Raw genomic sequence first — 19,471 nt, 5'->3', positions numbered from 1 at the left:
CACGCTGCATGTACTGCAGCGGGACTCCTTTCTAGCGCGTCCCTCTGGTAACGCATCGCTAACTAGCGGCACCAACGCAAAGTCCACGCATACACAGTGGCCCGTGCTACAGTAACCCAAGTTGGTGTCAAATAGATCCATGAAAGAGCACCAAACACCCAGTGGCACATATACCCGCATAACGATCGACATTTACGGAATGATCTACCATAGGGATCGGCTTATGTTTTTGGTTAACTAGTTGTATAGACCGCTGCAAAGCAAACTGGTCTCCCATTGCCACGAATGCTACTAGCCTTGAAAAAGAATTTATACCACAAGGAATGGGAACTTACGTAAGCAATGCCGGACTTAGAAGGCGTGCACTTATTCAGTACTTTTCAAACCCAGCTAAAGCCAATTTCGTGGATCGTCGACATCTCCTATTCCCTTGGCAGAAACATTTATTTCACACCCGCGAAATTCAAGTAAATTTCTAACGATTGCATTGTCACATACTTGCCTTAACCAGTTATCGTTACTGGGCTGCGGTGGCACGCTCCCCTTGAGCCCAATTGTAGGAGATCATGAGACAATCGATCAGTTTTTCTTATTCTGGTACGGTTTTGAACACTTGGTACACATTATTCTGTTGCGGACATTCTTCCTCAAGTAGCCTGCTGTCTTGCACACTCTCATGACTTGCTCAGTTGTGGAGGAATTTTTAATCGTTGCAAGGTGATTTCCTTGATAAGTTCTTCGTTCATTACGTAATCTCTTGCTCTTGTCTTCCCAAGAAAGTCAGTTGCTTTCGGTAATAACAGAATGTCTTTTCTAATTCCAACCGCAGTTCGATCAATCCCCGAGATCGCATTGCGTACCATTAGGAAAGGAAAACTAAACTAACCCAAGCATGCCGGAAACTTTTGCTCTTGGTGATGTTCCCCGTAATAAGTAAACAGATAATTGCAGTTATCGAGTATTACAGGACACCGAAACTGTGTAATTTGCGAGCGCTCAGGTACGATACAGGGGTGAAGCGGTGTTCTGGTGATGCACCGAGATTGTGATGCATGTGTTGCGCAATTTTGCTGAGAGGGTTGACGTGGCTGCTATAAAACGCCAATTCATGGAGGAATTCTGACAATATAGTGCGAAATGGAGATGATAGAACCTCTTTTCAAGCGCCGAAACAGCTCTAGATGGCGAGCAAGACTAGTAGGTGTTTCATTTGCCCTAACAATTGTCTGAAGCATGATCATTTTACAGCGAAGCTTCTAGCCTCCAGTTGGTCGTGATTTTTCGTGGCGCTCCCCCAAAAAACAGCCGCTGGAAAAGGTGCATGTTTCCATGTAACAGAATTGTGCTTTCTCGCATATTTGAACTGCGCTCTCATGCTATTACTTATTTATTTATTTATTTATTTATTTCATACTCCAGACCAATCTCGTCCAAGCAGGATGGGCAATACAATTCAGTATATATCTCTATTTCACAAAAAGAGAACTACAACAAGAAGAAAAGAAACATGATAGCATCTGAGAAAAGAACACAGAAAGAAAGCACGATCATCTAGTAATGTAGTGCGTCATAAGGTTTTGTTAGGCTATTTCAGTCGGACACAACCGAACGCGGAAGAAAAGGAAGACTTATAAATATTTATTCTCGCAAAGTAGGGGTTAGAAAGTGTGTTTGGTAATGTCGCGTAGGCCTTGCAGACACAGGCGAAAGAAACTGTGTCTCATCAATAGTCATTTTGACGTTAAGAAGTAAGTTTTGAAAATTCAGAAGACTTTTTTCCTTCTCGATTGAAGCAGTTGAATATTGTTAGCTTTCATGGATGGATGGATGGAATAACTTTAATGAGAGGTCCTGCGAGCTACGGGACGCAAGGTCCCATAGAGCGGGTTACTCCCACGTTGGGACCGGGATGTGTAACTCCCTGGCCGCATCGTGGGCTCGCTGGACGGCCCATAGCTGCTCCGCCAGGTCCGTGCTGCGTAATGCATCTTGTAGCCTGAGCTCAGAAGGAGAATCAGTGTAACTAAATTTAGAATAGATAAACCTGACATCTTCTCGCTTAATCCTTTCTAACTCTTCAATGTTAAGTTTAGTGTGAGAATCTCAAACTATAGAGCAATATTCAAGCTTACGCCATATGAATGTAAAATAACTAAGAAGTTTGACCTTAGGAGGAGAATTTAGAAGTTTATGTTATGAAGTTTATGTAACAAAAATTGCGAAAAGCTGACGAGCAAATGCTATCAATGTGCAGATTCCAAGGGAGGTCATGAGTAGTTGTCACTGCTAGGTACTTGTAACTGGTAACCTATTTCAAAGGAAGAGATGTAAAGTTATAAGGATATTTAAGAGGAGTTTTCGTAAGCCTTACACAAGCATAAATAGTTTTATTGGTATTAACAGTCATGCCAAAATCTGTGCACCACTTAGATACTTTAGTAAGATTCGAATTCAACTCAACGTGATCATGTACACCTCTGATTTCACGAAATAAAAAAATATCTGCAAATAAGCTAATTTGAGTTCCAGGAGTAATTACAGAGACAATGTAATATATATATATAAAAACAGCAAGGGTCCCAGAGCACTTCCTCTAGGCACACGTCATGTTGCAGGAAGACTGCAGGAATCAAAACCATAAACTGAAACAAACTGCGTTCGATCATGTAGGTAATTGGAAACCTGAGACACCAAAAAGTCGGAAAGGTGAATATTTATGAGTTTATCGAACATATTTTCATAAATAACTCTGTCAAACGCCTTTATAATATTTAAGAAGACTGCGTCAATTTATCCATTATTATCTATGCATGCTGCAAATGAATGTACTAGCGTGACGAAATGTGTTGCAGTAGAACAATTTCTTCTAAATTGACGTTGAGAGCTTCATAGTATAGATTTTTGCCGGAGAAATTGAATGATGCGTTTTGCTTTAACGTCTTCCGAACAAGAAGACGTTACGACAAATATGTTAAGGATATTCGGAGACAATTTTCTATTAACAAACGATCAACTTTTTTATAGACGGGTATAACTTTAGCTGTTTTCCATACATCCAGTAGCCACGCACTCAATAGCGAACATCGAAACAAAATCAGAAGGAAGTTCGCAATAGTTTCGGCACAATGACGAAGAAAAATATTAAGCAAGCCATCAAGATCCATGTCGATTTTGTTTTCAGATTAAACAGCATTGCGACTGCACCGTGATATGAAATAAAAACAACCTGGGATGCTAAAAATGCCCCATGACGCAGATTCGCACCTGTACTTGCTTTTGAAAACACTCCAGTAAAATAATCATTAATATACGCAGCGATAACTTGTCGATCTGTAGCAGAGATACCATCAACCGAAACCTGCGTCACGTGCCTGTCAGCATCGCTCAAGTAATCCCAAAATTTTCTTGGTTCATTTTCCATAAACTTAGGCAAAGTTGTGGGAAAGAAGTCCTGAGACTTGTGAATTGCGCGTGTGAGAGCGTTTTTAATATCATTAATGATGATAGGATTGGGAGCAGACCTTCTAGCTTATTTTAGTTTCCGTTTTAAATAAATAATCTTTCGCGTTATCCAGGGTGTACGTTTGTGCACTTGGTATGAACGTAGTCAAACAATAATTACGCGTATCAGGAACATTTTTTTATAACAAAGATACATTATCATGCTTTTCAGCAAGGTCACTCAGGCAATTTTCCATATGCGCAATCACAGAAGCATCATCAGCTTTTTCCTAGTCTCCAAATAGCCCATGCTACTAGTTTTATGAGGAACAAATTCAACTGTAACAGTGTGTTCTCTGAAATCCCGTCTTATCGACGCCAAATTTAATATCAAGCAAGCTGAACCTTGGATGCCAGTGGGCTGTATGACAATTTGAACCAGGTCCTGACTGAGCATAATACCAAAGGGGATATTAATATTTTTGGTGAATTTGCTAGTTCCTTGCAGGCGGTCCCAATCGACGCTGGGTAAATTAAGATCACCGAGCAGCAAAACTTTCTCTTTTAGACAGAATTACATGCACTCGTAATTTAATTAAGAAATCAGGAGCAGAATCAGGTGGCCTGTAGCATGCTATAAGGATAAAGCTATGAACCCAGCAAGATATTCTTAAGCATACGCACTCTAGATCGCGGAAGCAGTCCTGTACTAGCTCCTTAATTGAAGATTTAACAAGGATCGCTACGCTCCCACCCCTGGTTTTTCTGTCGCTGCGAAAAGCTTTATAAGAAGAAGGAAAGACAGACTCAGTCGTCTGCGATGTCGCTGTGCAGCCAAGTTTCAGCAAGGTCTGAAATGTGCCGGTCATGTTCACTTAACATCAATTCTAGACTATCTTTGTTAAAATCCTCCAGGCATTATTATTTAAAATCTAAGGTACTTTTTCTTTCGCTTAGGATGAGTTAAATGACTAACGGTTTCATTGTAGAAACGTGATGAAGGGCTGGTTTGGATTCTACGGCTCATGTTTTTTGCACATATGCATGCAACTTCGCGCCGAAAGGCAGCTTGGATTGTCATTCTCGTTTTTTTTTTGCAGAAGCACTTTATCATTTTTGTTCTCATTCCACACATAGGCCACGTTATTGATATACAGTTTGTCAAAAGATAAATAAACCTTATCATGCTTTTCACGGTTTGTTCTTGCGCTTTCCCATAACTTTCTTCGGACCTCATGGTCTCTAAGCGGGAAATCTTTGCCAAAACAATATTCAGTATTTTTTAGTTTATAACCTTTCTTTAGAATTTTTATTTTATTACGTGAGTGCGGTTACTTCAGAGTCACGGGCCTTAACTTTCTAGTGTTTGGTCCACCCAACCTGTGAATGCGCTCGATACCAATGTCATAATTTCAGGAATTTCCGGAAAATACCCTCATTGACTGCTTTTTTGAGTGATTCGGTATCTTCTCAGATTCCGGCAGACCATAAATGATTAAATGGGATTGCCTGTTATGGTTCTCTAAATCATCAATTCGTGCCTCAAGTGACTGGATTGTGTTTCTCATGCGTTCAATCTGGTCCTGGCATGAAGAAATTGTCTCTTCTAGGATAGCCAGAGCGTCCAATATGATATGAATAGCGGATAATCTGATGTATTTGAGTTATTTGATGTCGGACGCCATTTATTTCAGCTGATTCGCATTTCTGGCAGGTCAGGGTCAGGATTTGATTCAATATCACTTTCAAATAACCACAGCAATCGGAGTGAATCAAGTACCACATGCGATACAAGAATCATCAATGGGCATGGAACCATCAGCAAACATTGGCTTCTTCTAGATGGAAAACAATTATCATGCTGCCTTGTCACCTGCGTAAAGAGATCTTGATTGTGAAGCAGCAGCATGTTCTGGAAGCTGCCGTGTCCGGATTATGTCTGAAGGTTGAGTTTAAGTCATACTTTACAATTTTTGCAGACACATCTTACTATGAGAAATCCAATTAGTTCATTAGCGCACTTGCGCTAGGCGGATCGTCAAAAAACAAACGGCCGCCGGGAGGCTTTGTGTTTGAGTTTCCGCGTAAGAGAATTGTGTTTTCTCGTACATCCAAATTACAACCTTATGCTATCATGTCTGTAGGTCATGTGTAAGCCGTATTTATGGATTTTATGAGGAATTTTGCGTTTAGAACTTAACGTACTTGCATAACGCACTTGTGCTTGGCGGAGGGTCCCCAAGTGGCTCTGGAAAAAGATCACCTCAGTCTATAGCTTTGTTTAGAAATCAGGTGAATTTGAAACATTGTCTCTTCGTATCGCCGCATTGGTTGAGTAGCCTTTATAGATGCATTCATTTTCGCTATTACGTCGCTTGCATACTCAGGAACTGCCCCCCTCCCCCCCCCCCACTATTCCGAAATGAAACTTAAGTTGAAGCCCATGCTTGACTTGATTAAAATGACGCCTGTCATTAACGTACCCAGGTACGATCACTACGTTTCCTTCGGCGCATACACATTTATACGAAGTCAAGCATGGGCTAAGAGGCATTTCTGCATACGGTGGTTAGTCTCAGAGCACCTCTCTGAGCTTAGGCGCGGCTCCTGAGGGCAAGTAGCAAGCCAAACCAAGCAAGCCAACCAAAATGCAAGCGCGTGTTTTGAAAGCGCAGGCTATTTGAAACGTGTCACTGCAATGTTCTGTGAATTCTTCATATCGACGTGCCGTTTATAAGTGCTAAATGATTCTAACGAGCTGCGCTGGGAGCTTAATGATCTGGTGAGCCTACTATAGGCAGCAGAACAAAACAAGACAGCTTGTCATGTATCGCGCATCAGCAGAAGGTCAGTTCAGATACATTTGGTATCACAAGATTGGAAGAGCTGAATTTAGCAGAAAAGGCTAACGACTCAGGCAAATCACAGGACGTATGCAAGAAATCGACAAATGCGTAAAGTTGCAACATTTTACAATTGGATTGCTTTCTTTTTTTTTCTGGTTATAAATTCAGTTTTGCTGGTTTCAAGAGAAAATTGCCTACACTGTATCTGGAAGAGTTAGCCCTGCCTAGATGAGCGTTTGTTGATTTCATTCGGCAAACCCCTTTGTGATTTGGTTTTAAAGAATCATCAGTGTTGTGACGTCAGCATACACACAGCGTGCGGCGGCCCACCGAGTGCATAAAAACAACGCCCCAAGAAAATAAAGCGGGCTTTTTTCCTTTTTGGCATTACCAGTGCTGACGTCTGGTCACTTCAACCAGCCTGGTTTTCAGTTTTAGTTTAGTTTTAGGTTTTTAGCACCATTATTAAACATGGTTTCACTTGTTTTAGTGCTCGTTCGGATGCTTTCGCGGATAATTGAGCGTCTACTACTGACGAGTAGCAAGGAAAATACAATCGCTGACTTTCGTGTAGATATTTTAGGTGCCACGTTCGGCTTTTTGGAACGCAACGCAAACGTAAGCACGGGATGGCCAATTGCAAGCACAAGTTCGTGATACTTTCGATTGCATTTGCAAGTCACACGTCACCAATTATCTTGCTATCTTTGATGCGGCGCCTTATGCAGAAAACTACTTCTCCTTGGTATACTTCCGGGGTGTTTCTTAATAAGCCGAACATTGATAATATTTTTCTCATCGCAACCTCTTCTTACTTTTCCATCCTAGGGTGCCGCAGTGTGGGCTTTCTTGGAAGCCATGCGCGCCAATGGAGACCCACCACGACTCCTCATTCAAGATTCGTAAGCAGGCTGTTTCAGCCTTTTATTATATGTTTCAATCGCCGATGTAATGCCTCTTATCCATGGCATACGCTGTCATAGGTCGGTAAACTCAGTAACAAGTACAGTGGTTAATTTTCACACCACAATCGTTTAGCATTATAGAGAAAGAGTTAGTGGCGAAGAGATGAGTGGACGTCAGCATATATATACACGTGAGTGACTGCGAGTGTGAGTGGACGGGAATATCTGTGGGAGCGGGTACTTGAAAGTGTGAATATGAATGATAGTCAGTGTTCAGAATGTGATTGGGCGTCAGTAGTATGACGAGTGAGTGCGGACGAGTGCAAGCTATTGCGTCGTCGACCAAATCAATGGTGGCATAGAACATGACGTTCGCCTAGAATTGACCGCAATCAAGTAATACAGGAATGACCTCTGGTTTCTATAGGTAATATGTTTTTCAACGCAGTAGAGCAAGTGTTAATGTGGGCTGCATTCGCAAAAATGTTCTTAGGATAGAACTGTTTGTGAGAGAAGAAGCCAACCAATCATGAAGTTGAACAAATTAAAATAGGAGGTCGGTCAATGGGGAACAACACTTACGAACGAAAATATTTATGTATTCGGCCCCGTTTGCATTATGTTACACTTATAGGCACATCCAAGTTGTGTCGTTAGTAAGCTCGTATGACTAACTTTCTTTCCTGCCACCACGCCGCCGCTAGGCTCCTGGTTGCGGACTTCACACTCAAAAAAGTTTACACCCTTTTGGACTTGTCCCCAAACAATAATTGTCATCTGCCTTGTTTGCGTTTCCTCTGTTAAAAACTTGGCGCTCGCTACTTTCCTGTCGAGAATGCTGTGTCAAGCTGATAACGCGCAAGCCGTTCGTGATTAGAAAGTACCGGGCTCGCAGCGTCAAAGAAAGGAAATGCGGACAAGACAGATGCCGATTACTTTTTAGGGACAAAATATAGCCCAAAGTGTGTAAACTATTTTTAAAGTGTTGACTCCCATGGCCACTATGGCCACCCCTCTGTACAGGCGGCATACAAAAACGTCCGCGTACTTAGAGTTAGGTGGCCACGAAACGACGTCCCTCTTGGGTGAAACTCGCCGCAATGGCGTCTCCGATATCCTTACTTCGGGATGTTTGCCATCTTCAACTTACGTGTATCGTCGACGGCGAAACTCCAAACGGCGTAGGCAAAGCTTGACACTGCAACGAACCAGTGAAGCAGGCTGACGATGTTCCATTTCAAGCTGGAGAGCAGAGACCACGTTTTTCAAATTTACTGAGAGCGCATAGAATCCTCTGAATGGCCGCGCAAATGACGAACATAAAAAATGGACTGAGCTGCGTATTTTTTTGCACTTCCTACCTTTCGGGGTCACCGCATCGGCCGTCAGTATCGGTTTTTTGTTTCCGTCGTTCTGTCATGCCACGAGTCGACATGCTTAGTTATCACCTGCGAAGCCGACGGAAATGCTCTGCATCTTTCGTTGCCCGTTTCTTGTCGAGAATCAGCTATATCTCTGTCTCTCTCTCTGCTGTCCACGTCGATTGCATGAGAAATGTATTGCTGCCTCAATGCGAGCGTCACAGTGATCTACACGTATTGGTCGGCCACTCCACAACATTCACTCGCTCAATCGCTTGCGTGGAAAACCAAAATATCCACTGCTTTGTATTCCAGATAGAAACTATGCTGCCTTCATGGAACGCTGTCAAGAATATCGTTTAATCTGCCGAGGCGAAGTCGCTGGGCCAAATAGGAGCCATATGTGATAACCTTTTGAAAGGTGTAGTAAAGAAAAGAAAAACGCCAAGAAAGAGTGCTTAGGCGTTGAGTTAAAGGTCAGCATCGCGCCGACAGTACAACGATGTCTTACATTCTAATCGTCATTTTTCGTTCGTCGGTTGAGCGCTGCGAAGGCAGCTGTTCGCTGTGCGGAACTAATGGTACATTTCTAAACTTTAGCCCATCGTGTTCTTGGTAAAACTACTTCACGTCGACACGTCATCACAAGGATATCCCACAGGATCCCGTTACAGAGCCACCGTAGAGGAGAAAAATTCGTAGCTTATTGAGACTTTAAATCGATAGTCTCAAACCTCACAATGCAGTCAGTAGGCGCCGACCGTGAAGTGCTGTACCAAGAAACCGATGCTACATAACATGAGCACGGACTTCAAGACGGGCAAGGGATTCCTGAAGTTGAACTTGTGCAGACTCATTTCGCTGATGAGGACGGGTAGCAATCGCTTAGTATATTCCATACGATGTTTTGTTCATTCGCTTACGTGGCCGTATATTAATTAACAAGTTGATTTGAGATGGGAAGATAGCAAAATGACTTTTGCACAATTATTTACCTATAAAAACCTAAAAAATTAAAATAAAAGTAAACATGCAATTGAAAAAAGTTGTTCATCGTCAGCTAATAAAGCGGACTTTCGTTTCCGTGAGTGATCGGGGAAAGAAAGGGGGGGAGGGCAGCTACACGCACGCGAAGCGGTATGTAAGAAAAGTAGAGAACCTAAAGATCATCATGTTTATTTCTCTCGTCGGCTGCCGAGGCAAGACAAGCGTCTCAAAACTATCGACTTTTGCCGGGTGTTCTCGAGGACCTCGGCTGGGCGAAGAGCGCAAGTTATAAAGTCACAGGGCGGCACGCGCTAGACATCTGCAGAAGTACGTGTCAAATACCGCATTGTGGAAGCGCTTCAGACTCGAGATCTCTCTGGCGACAAGCATGCAGAACACAGCTGCTTCTCTGCGCGACCTTTAGTGAGCCGGCGTCGTGTCAAGCTTGACTTGCGGCATTACTGCCTTGTTTAAGATTTGCGTTCTTGAACGTTTCTGCGGTCGTATGCGACTGCAGCGAACACCGAGCTTGCAGTCGCGTCGAGTAATACAAGATAAGGTACACTCTACTGAATATCTTTTTTGTCGTACCAGTGAAGTGGCTACTTTACAAGGTCGAACAAAAACGCTAGAATAGTTTCACATAAGCCAGAAATATGTCTCATAAAAGTTGACACAAAACCTGAGAAGCTCGAGAACTGCCTGTTTGTGGTGACGCTGCTAGAGCAGGCAGGCGCAATGAACAGGTATATTATACAGTAGCGGCATGTCGGAGCAATGTTTTCAACTACAAAGTTTCTGAACTTTAATTTTTCTCACGATTTTCCTTGGTGATGTAATAAGCCATATTTTGTTTGCAGCTCACGTTTATACGGAAACGCCAGCCGATGAGTTTAACGTATTTGATATTTGAAATATACTTCCTGCGCACGTTGCTTAAGGAAAGCTTAGCGAGATGTCGACACCTGCGGCTCTTCCTCTGAACAGACGGCATGAACTGGTAGAGCAAAATGGCTGTCAGAAAGCATCCGTTGCAGAGAACCCATTGGGAGTGTACCCAGCGGTCTCGATGTCTCTTGTTTGTCTCTGTCTCTGATCTCTTGTTTCGATGTCTTTCTGCTTACTACACTATACTATTCAGACAAAGGAGAAAAAATCAAACGGACGCACACGTGCACAACACATTGAGCACATGTGTGTAAAACATTTGTATTACACGTGCCTCAGAGCAATTAGACCATGTGCACAAAATGGCTTCACTGGCTGCCCATTGTTCCTGCAGATTTATGTTAGCATAAATCTGCAGGAACAATGGGCAGCCAGTGAAGCCATTTTGTGCACATGGTCTAATTGCTCTGAGGCACGTGTAATACAAATGTTTTACACACATGTGCTCAATGTGTTGTGCACGTGTGCGTCCGTTTGATTTTTTCTCCTTTGTCTGAATAGTATAGTGTAGTAAGCAGAAAGACATCGAAACAAATAGCCCCAGTCGAAGCCTTATTGAAGGAAAGGCGATGAAATCAGTCAGGCGAGTGCCCGGCTCGTCACCTACGCGAGGCGTAAGGAAACAAAAAGAGGAAAATAAGAAGTTAGTAACCAGTACATGCCTTGCAGAAAGACGTCGAGAAGGAGTGTAAAAGGTTATTAAGGGGCGCTGCAGGAAGTGCATTAGTACTTGCACAGCCTTTGGCGCCATCGATGGTTGTGGTCACAGCTCCCGCATCGCAAAGTATTCTGGTGTCGAGCCGGTTAAACGGGATCTGCAGTGAGAGTAGGGCTGCCAACAAAAAAAAATGAAATAAAATAAAGATGCTGCAGAGCGTAAACGAGGCAGCAAAGAAACTAGTTTGTTTGCTGTATACTAAGTTTCAAATAAACGTTGTCTTTATTGGCAAATCAACAAGAAACTAGCTACGGAGAGAAATTCCACAATATCCGGGATGAGCAACGAAAGGTTAAGAAGAGACTGGCTTTCCCCTCCAGCGGCGTGATCGGGCGCATGATTTCGTGGAAGAACACAGTGTCTCGTAGTGGCTAAGCTTGTTTTCCCTTCGCCGTTGCTTCCCACTCTGCAACGTCGAAGGAGATGTGGCAGGCGCTGTACAGGACCACCAGCACAGGTACGAGTGGGAAGGGAAAACCTGAAGAAGGGGAAAGAGTAGAGTTGACAAAAGTTTCGTACGCTTGGTGATAGAGAGAGAAAATAAATTAGGAAACTCCAACCCTGGCGGCTACTCAACCATGCGTTTAGCATTCTTTGGGAGCTGGTTATTTGGGACATTACGGTCGATGTTGTATCACGGTTCCTTGCCACTGTGCCTTAGTCGGATGCAGGAGGCAATCAGTATTTCAAGTGCCATTTACTCGAGGACCTTTTAGGGAACCACTGCAGCGTCACGCGATAGCCTCTTGCCGATGCGACCAGAGGAGCAGCGTGACACCACCTGAGTTATCGACCAGTGGCGAATCATGTCAACGACAGTGTCTCAAAGCGCTAGCTGTCACAAAGGTGAAAAAAAAACGCAACGGTGATACCATACCACCGTTAGGTTTTTACCGCTGCGTTAAAGATCACTACTCCCGAGATCTGCGCCCGCAAGCGGATTATACAGTCGAAGGAAACCGTGGCTAGTTCCGAAAGAATTCTAAGCGTAATGGAAACGCACCGAGACAACACAATGTTAGAATCTAAAGGACGCGATGTATGTTTCAGTTAGCGAGGTAGAAGCAGTATGAGATGACACGAGCACTGCAGTCTCGTCGCCTGTAGCTCACAGCTGTCGATGTGAAGGCAGTGCATAATGCTTGGGGAGGGAAGAATGTGGAACAGAGGTGCTGGGGCACTGTTAATTACGACACATAGTCATATACATTTAGGGCTTCAAACCCCTTGTGTTACATTGTCACATTCATTCCGGCATATTGGAAAATAATAGGCACATTCCCCGTTAGTACATATCTATGTCCCCTTGTCGTTGGTTCATCGTTCTAGCTTTAGGAAGGTTCGGTCACTTATTTTTCCAGGAGTCAGCATTCCAACCAAAGCTATATTTGAACCAAAGGACTGGGCACATGCTGGCTGTTTGCTAGGTACTAGTACCATCGTTCAGGAAACAGCGTTGTTGGTAGTTAACTCACTAGACGTGGGAAATTTAGTAGGCAGATATCCATTCATGGAAGAGGGGAAGGGCGCTGAGTTTTAAAGCTTTTCTATTTTACTGTTCCTCTGCAACGTTGCTTGGGTATCCATCCATCCATCCATCCATCCATCCATCCATCCGTCCGTCCATCCGTCCATCCGTCCATCCGTCCGTCCGTCCGTCCGTCCGTCCGTCCGTTCATCCATTCATCCATCCATCCGTCCGTCCGTCCATCCATCCGTCCGTCCGTCCGTCCGTCCGTCCGTCCGTCCGTCCGTCCGTCTGTCCGTCGTCCGTCCATCCATCCGTCCATCCTTCCATCTATCCATCCATCCGTCCGTCCGTCCATCCGTCCGTCCGTCCGTCCGTCCGTCCATCCGTCCGTGTATACAGCCAACACAACGCTGCACCGCCAATGTTGCAGAGGAACAGTAAAATAAAAAAACTATAAAAACTCAGTGCCCTTCCACTCTTTGAAGAAGAATGGCCAAAGAAGCTGTGTATGTGGGCCCCATAGTGGCGAACTGCACTTCTGTAGCGTGTCGGGCCTGTATTGCACTATCTTCGAAATGGACCCACGTTTGAGGAGTGCTTAACGCCTGCTTCACCATCGCCACTGGTGGGCCCGGCACTACGCTATTTTTCGGATCGGCCCACGTATGAAAATCTGTTGGTGTACTGCGGACGCGATCCGCCAGATTCTAGCCATAGTGAGCTTCGCTGTAAAAAAACAATTCAGAATAGAATAACCTCGAACATTCGTGCATTTTATGCATTTTTGTCATTGTGGAGTAACTTTCTGTCAGACGGACCGCAGTTTTCTGCTATAGTGCAAGATTGCAGTAAACAATTAGGCATAAAGACAGGCGTACCTCAAGGTTCCATGTTAAGTCCTTTATTGTAGTAGTATGACTTTTATTCAGCCCAAAATTACAGTCCAAGCATATCGACCGCCAGGGTGGCCAGTCGACGCTGTTCGTCACTTTCAGCGCCAAGCCAGCCAAGCCAGGTGGTGATGGAAAGCTAAGGGGGAGGATAGGAAATTGATTGCTGAGCAGCCGGGCAGTAGAATAGCCAATGGGATAGGTCTTCATAAGTAGAGGCACAGTTAGGACAGGAGGGGTCGGAGCGATAGCGATAGAGAAAGAGGCGGGAAGGTGTAACCAAGTGCATTCATTTGGATGTGCCGCAGATGGCGAGCCTCCGGCACCGTGAGTGATGGATCAGAGGGAGGGTAGAGGCGCTTGTCAAGACGGAGCTGGATGTAAACTTCCTTGAGAGTGCGGCGCAGGGAGTGTCCCCCAGAATCCTCCGAGGACCTCGAACACGGGATCAATGGTGCCCGGTTAAAAACGTCACGGGCGAGCTGATGGGCCAGCTCATTGCCGTTAATCCCCGAATGCCCAGGGACCCATCGGAGTAGAACGGTGGAAGGTTGCAGTGCGGAGACCGCTCGTTCAACCTCTTGTTGGAGTGAATTGGGTAGGGTGCGGTTCTGTATGTGGTGAAGTCCATTATTAAATAATGATTTTGTCAACAACCTGTGTATGGCTGTTTCTGTCCCGTTGTTCGAGTGTGCCGATATCAATGTTTTTTTATCTCAATCGAAACGCTACTCAAATGCTATGTCTGCACTAGAGGAAGCATCCCACAAAGACATGCATTGGTTCGTGTTAATCTACTCAATAATAAAGTGAATAAAACAAACACTATCTGTTTACATAACCCACTGAAAAAGGTCATTCTCAATCCCTGATACTTCTATAGATCTAGTTGTGGGACATGCACATTCAAACCTCTCCAATAGACTGAGTCTGTAAATGCTGGGCTTAAAATTTTTGCAACTCACATTTAGGTAATGATAGCCAAACACTTCGTTCTGTTCCATGTAATTGATACACAATTACATACTATATGCCATTTTCTGTCGGAATTATCACACATGCATTAGGTTACAGCACGCACCGTTATGGGTTGATAGTCTACGTTCGATGACAAAACAAATAACTGCATGTTGGGTTCACTGTTTAGAAACATTGCTTATAATTTGGGTCTGCCGTCTCATTTAGATGTTGTTAAGGTTTTAGGGCGCCTAACTTTAATTCACTCTGCGCCAACGCAATCGTGTTAGTACATTATTCGTCCAATAAACACGAAGTTCTATATGCCTCATCATGATCAATCCGACCGAAACAAGATCAATGCATAGCACGCTATTCTACAAGGTAAAGCGGGGGAACTCATTGATAATATGTCAGAACATACTTGAATAAACTAACGCAATGTGTCTTTCTTTTGCCAACACAAAGCATAAGATGGAATACCTGATGCGGGTTATTCATCCAATACAGTTATAACGCTTCTATTTCATCAATTAAATTGCATGCATGACGTTTGCAGAAACAATGCTGCTAGTGTAACGTGTGTTTATGTTCAGCATTATTGTGACATTCTATGTTTAGAAATATTGCTGAGTTATCTTGCTTTAGACAGTAACGTGGGTGCAATTAAATCGCCCTTATTATATTCACCAGGTGGGCCCATAAGATAATGTCGCTTTTGCCTTGTTTCGGATTTATTCATCGAGAGCTCAACATAATTTACACAGACCCTTCTCTGTTGCAACTGCATTGTTTTCTTTACATTTCTGCGCAGTAATTCGTAATTATTACACGGCTATGGTCCTTACCTTTTGCTGCTGCTTGTTTACAGCAACATGCATTTGCGTCCCTCGCGCAGCTTGGGCGGTCTGTCGCACGGTGCCCTACAAGCATCTTCGTCAGGCTTGATTCATACATGTACATGTTCGAAACGTGCGAAATATATTATTATTATTATTATTATTATTATTATTATTATTATTATTATTATTATTATTATTATTATTATTATCATCATCATCATCATCATCATCATCATCATCATCATCATCATCATCATTATTATTATTATTATTATTATTATTATTATTATTATTATTATTATAGGCCTTCAGTCTTCATAGAGCTAACACAGACACTCAGGTTACCTAGCCTCACCTGTAGGCGCAACCAACCGGATCTTCTTTCTCTCCACAAATTATTAAATGAAAAAATCTGCTGCTCGCACTTGCTTTTTTACCGTGCGCACTTACATTCCGCGGAAAGGCACAAGGAAACAGCGCGCCTTTCAGCCTCCAGATTTCTGTGACCATCTATCTAGAGTACAGACTACACATAATACTCATTCAGAGTTTCTGAATATCTTTATGCCTAATTTTAATATATTCCTGAAAGGAGTTGCAGAGATATTTCAATAACGGCAAAAAAACTCTCATATCTGCTGTTTGTCAGGTCATTCTGTAATCTCCGTTTTCTGTTTCTCCACTTCCGCTTCGTATTCTCTTCGTGTACACATTCTATGTTCCGCTAAAATCTCTATTCGTGACATTATTATTCTTTTTTTACGTGTCTGTGCGTGTGTATGTGTGTGTGAGCTTGCGCTGTTCTTCATGTGCATTGTTTTGCCGAGTGCGCCAGCACACGGTAAAACAATGCACATTGCGCAACAAAGTGCCCAGGAACAACTTCAAGACCGCTGAAATTGTTCCTGGGCACTTGAATACATACTTCTTCTTTTTCTTCTTATCATTATTATTGAAGCAAGTTTACATGATGCGTTCCTGGAACAGGTACAAGAACTTCACAAGTTTTCCAGGAAGCAATTTAATCCCAGGCATCCACATACAATTTGTGCCGCTATTGTGGTGTTGGGCGGCCTTCAGAGTTAACTCTTTAGTGCTAGTATAGTTATTATATTTTAAGTCCGATACCGGATAACCTACATATCGCTGTCGCAGGCTCCAGTCGATCATTGAGTCCAGGCACATAGATTATCAGTGAGCGCATCCGACGGTGCGCGTGCACCTGTTGTCGGTGTTGTGCACTGTTATTTGTCCAGAGTAAAGATCCCTTTGAGCACACAATATGTATGTGCGTAGTATATAAACAACAGCATAAGTCACACAATATCTCAAAACGCTATGTCGAAGAAAGCTATGCACTTCTCCCGCACATCCCGTTGTTCCATATTTTTATGCATTTGAGTAACAACTGCCCAATCATATGCCAGTCATGCATGTTGGGCAGGCTCACGGGTGTGCCTGTGATTGTTCCACCTACCCTTCATCAACAGTGGGGTACATTTGTTGTGCTCATTTTGTTCATGCACTCCGTGTGGAGCGATTATCTTTAGAGAGGTACACCGAAGCTGGTGTAGGCCAATTGTTTGCGCTGCGTCGCTAGTGATTTGTTATGAGTTTGAGTCTTTAATTGGTGACATTCTTGCCACAACTTGTTCCTTGTTGTTCCCAGCGGTACAGAGTACATGCATTAGGAAAACAAATCTGAAGGAGGAAACGAAAACAACTGCGCCACCTTTCTCATTCAGATAGAAGTATTGCTCGATGTGCTGAGAGTTTGGTATTACTTGAGTCTTATATGTTTTGCAAAACGCTGCGTGCAACCCTAGAGTCCGACTTGCAAAACCTGCCATATTTGAAGAATTAAACGTCAAATGCTAAATTTTTAAAAAGCTTGTCTATGGTTGTAGATGTGTGACCAATGCTTTCCTGCCATTCATTTGCGGTAAATTTGTGCAAAATCTGATTCCTGAAAAAGACGCACACAGTCGCCAAACTTTCTTTTTCGGAAACGGATATCTCATGCTCGCCGCGTTATTTGAAGCTAGAAAGAGCACGTCCACACACTCCATATAGACTCCGTATAAAGGCAAACCAAATCTTGGCCGCTGTTACGAGAATGTTTTGTGAATAGTTTTTTTTCCCTATAGCGACCATCATTGTAGCTGGGAGAAGAGAACAGAGCTCTATTCACATCGTCCCTGGATGTCAAATGCGATATTCTAAATTAACGGGTAGCATATTGAGAAATAATTTAAAGTTTATTATTTTCCACAACATATTCGTCGGCATCTTTTGTTTGGCTTAGATGGTAGTATATTTCCCTGTTAAATAGGCAAGTCTGTGACTACCAACCACGGTAAGCCACTCCCCAAGGCAGTATTAAACTTTGCTGCCTCACCAAGAAGAACTCCTCTGCAGAGGATCAGCACGACGTCCATTTCAGCCAGGTGGAACATGCAAGCGCAGATGGTGAGCAGGTAGTGCGGGGAGCCCAGCAATGCTCTGGCCTCTCGCATTCGTCCAGGCTTCGCCAGGTACCGACCCTGCCGCCCAAAACAAAATGGTTCGGTTTTGTTTTGTTTGGTGCCGATACCTGTGGCTTGACCCATTACGGGCGATCGACCATGAATCGGGCGGCATTTGGTAAAAAAAAAGGAAGAAAACTCAAGTGGGATTTTGTAAATTCAGTATTAGATGATGAGTGATGCTCATCGTCAGTATAAATTGCAAGGCTAGATTATACGAGCGTTGAAGCTTGCGTGTTTCTATTGATGGTGAGAAAAGCAAACACTGATAAAATTATCGTAGTAGTCCCCTTGTTTCACTTACAAAACAAAATGTCGTTTCGCAGAGAGGGCGGCGCGTATGCAATGTCTATCTTCACTGAGTCACCGTGCTACGCAGAACGTGTCTGTCAACGAATCATGAGGTGACAAGTGGAACTCGGCTAGTCTTAGGTGGTTTGACAGTGAGCCCACTGTCCGCAATCTGAGCATGCTTGGAACTACGGCGTTAGGCAGGCTTTATCAAAGCCCACATTTCTTTGCTAACCTACTCCGGACTTCCCTGACCTGGCAGGCTTCGCAAAGAAAGCTTCGCTTTAATAATGCGTCTCTCAACTCGATTGGTGGGCACAGGCTTGTACGAACAATTTTAGCGTAAGGACGTGCTCGTTGACACCGGCGCAAGTGTTTTCCCACACACGCTATAATCAGCTTAGGTTTGGTGTCCATTCATTCCCCACAACACTTGATTCACCACAGCCAAGTCATTGCGAGGGCACTTGCTGGGAAAAATGAATAGCGATGATTCTCTTCTAGGTTGATAAGTTTAGTTGCAAATGAATCGTTGGTAATGGATCAGGGAAGTAGCGGGCGTCAGCCTGCTGCCGGTGGTTGTCAGGGACCACTTAGTGTGGCGGTGTGCTTACGAATTACTGGTTTTTGTCGTGTGACAAAAATGGAAGCACAAAAGAAATCGCGAGAAAGCGAAAGAAAAAAGAAACATTTTCCTTTTCGCTTTCTTTGATGCCGCATTTGGGCGCTGTTTCTTCTTTCTTGAAGAAAACGTTTCCTATGAGACAGATTTATGTAGTCTACAAAACTTATAGATCGTCAGTGCAGTTATGCGCCCTACGACATTGTATTTTAAGGTTTCACTGCGCTGACTGCGTTGACTAGACAGTCTATATATTAAGACATCGTAGATAAACATTGACAGATTTTCTATACATGGAGACAACTTATCTTTCCAGTGGGGTGAAGGCTAGGGAAGTTATAGGGGGGGATGGCAAAGCTTTAGCAAAACCGCGTTACTCCGCCAAGTAGCGCAGCCGCTTGCAGCTGATTTAGGTTCGAGTTTCGGTTTTCCTTACATGCGGCGCACACTCATTGCTTATATTGACAACCTCGAGAATAGGTCTGAATGTTCAGTAGAATACGCTGAAGTATTTATTTTACCGTTGCAAGTGCAATATTGAAACATCACAAGTTTCTGAGAACTACGTTCTTGTGAAATGGTTTTGTTTTTGTTCTGACATACTTAGTGCTGACGTTCGGTTACGAACGTGCCCCCTCAACTCCATCGCACGAGAGCATGAGCCATA

The 19,471-nt window shown here is 43.5% G+C and overlaps 2 protein-coding genes and 1 long non-coding RNA gene across 7 annotated transcripts in view; 1 reads left to right on the top strand and 2 right to left on the bottom strand.

The window, feature by feature from the left end:
* LOC135904777 (protein-cysteine N-palmitoyltransferase HHAT-like) overlaps positions 1-8,905 on the bottom strand; it is a 64,686-nt gene extending 55,781 nt beyond the window's left edge. The window contains exons 1-2 of the mRNA XM_070522291.1: positions 8,554-8,905; positions 8,343-8,434 (exon numbers count right to left, since the gene is read on the bottom strand). Coding sequence (XP_070378392.1) covers positions 8,343-8,434; positions 8,554-8,627 — 166 coding nt within the window. The 5' untranslated portion in view covers positions 8,628-8,905. The remainder of the gene's footprint in view (positions 1-8,342; positions 8,435-8,553) is intronic.
* Positions 1-14,764, top strand: part of LOC139048003 (uncharacterized) — a 126,487-nt gene extending 111,723 nt beyond the window's left edge. The window contains exons 3-4 of the long non-coding RNA XR_011507424.1: positions 7,116-7,189; positions 13,876-14,764. This is a non-coding gene — a long non-coding RNA (uncharacterized lncRNA). The remainder of the gene's footprint in view (positions 1-7,115; positions 7,190-13,875) is intronic.
* Positions 11,418-19,471, bottom strand: part of LOC139046705 (protein-cysteine N-palmitoyltransferase Rasp-like) — a 43,325-nt gene continuing 35,271 nt past the window's right edge. The window contains exons 10-11 of one of the 5 annotated variants that reach the window (XM_070522293.1): positions 17,765-17,909; positions 11,546-11,684 (exon numbers count right to left, since the gene is read on the bottom strand). In XM_070522293.1, coding sequence (XP_070378394.1) covers positions 17,789-17,909 — 121 coding nt within the window. In that variant the 3' untranslated portion in view covers positions 11,546-11,684; positions 17,765-17,788. Of the gene's footprint in view, positions 11,685-15,370; positions 15,468-17,764; positions 17,910-19,471 lie in introns of those variants that run through there. The other 4 variants (XM_070522294.1, XM_070522292.1, XM_070522296.1 and 1 more) reach the window with 4 other exon arrangements.

This window comes from Dermacentor albipictus, chromosome 7 (genome assembly GCF_038994185.2).
Source record: "Dermacentor albipictus isolate Rhodes 1998 colony chromosome 7, USDA_Dalb.pri_finalv2, whole genome shotgun sequence".
NCBI classification, from domain to species: domain Eukaryota; kingdom Metazoa; phylum Arthropoda; class Arachnida; order Ixodida; family Ixodidae; genus Dermacentor; species Dermacentor albipictus.
Note: the sequence above shows the minus strand (reverse complement) of the source record. Positions and strands in the feature narration are given on the sequence as shown.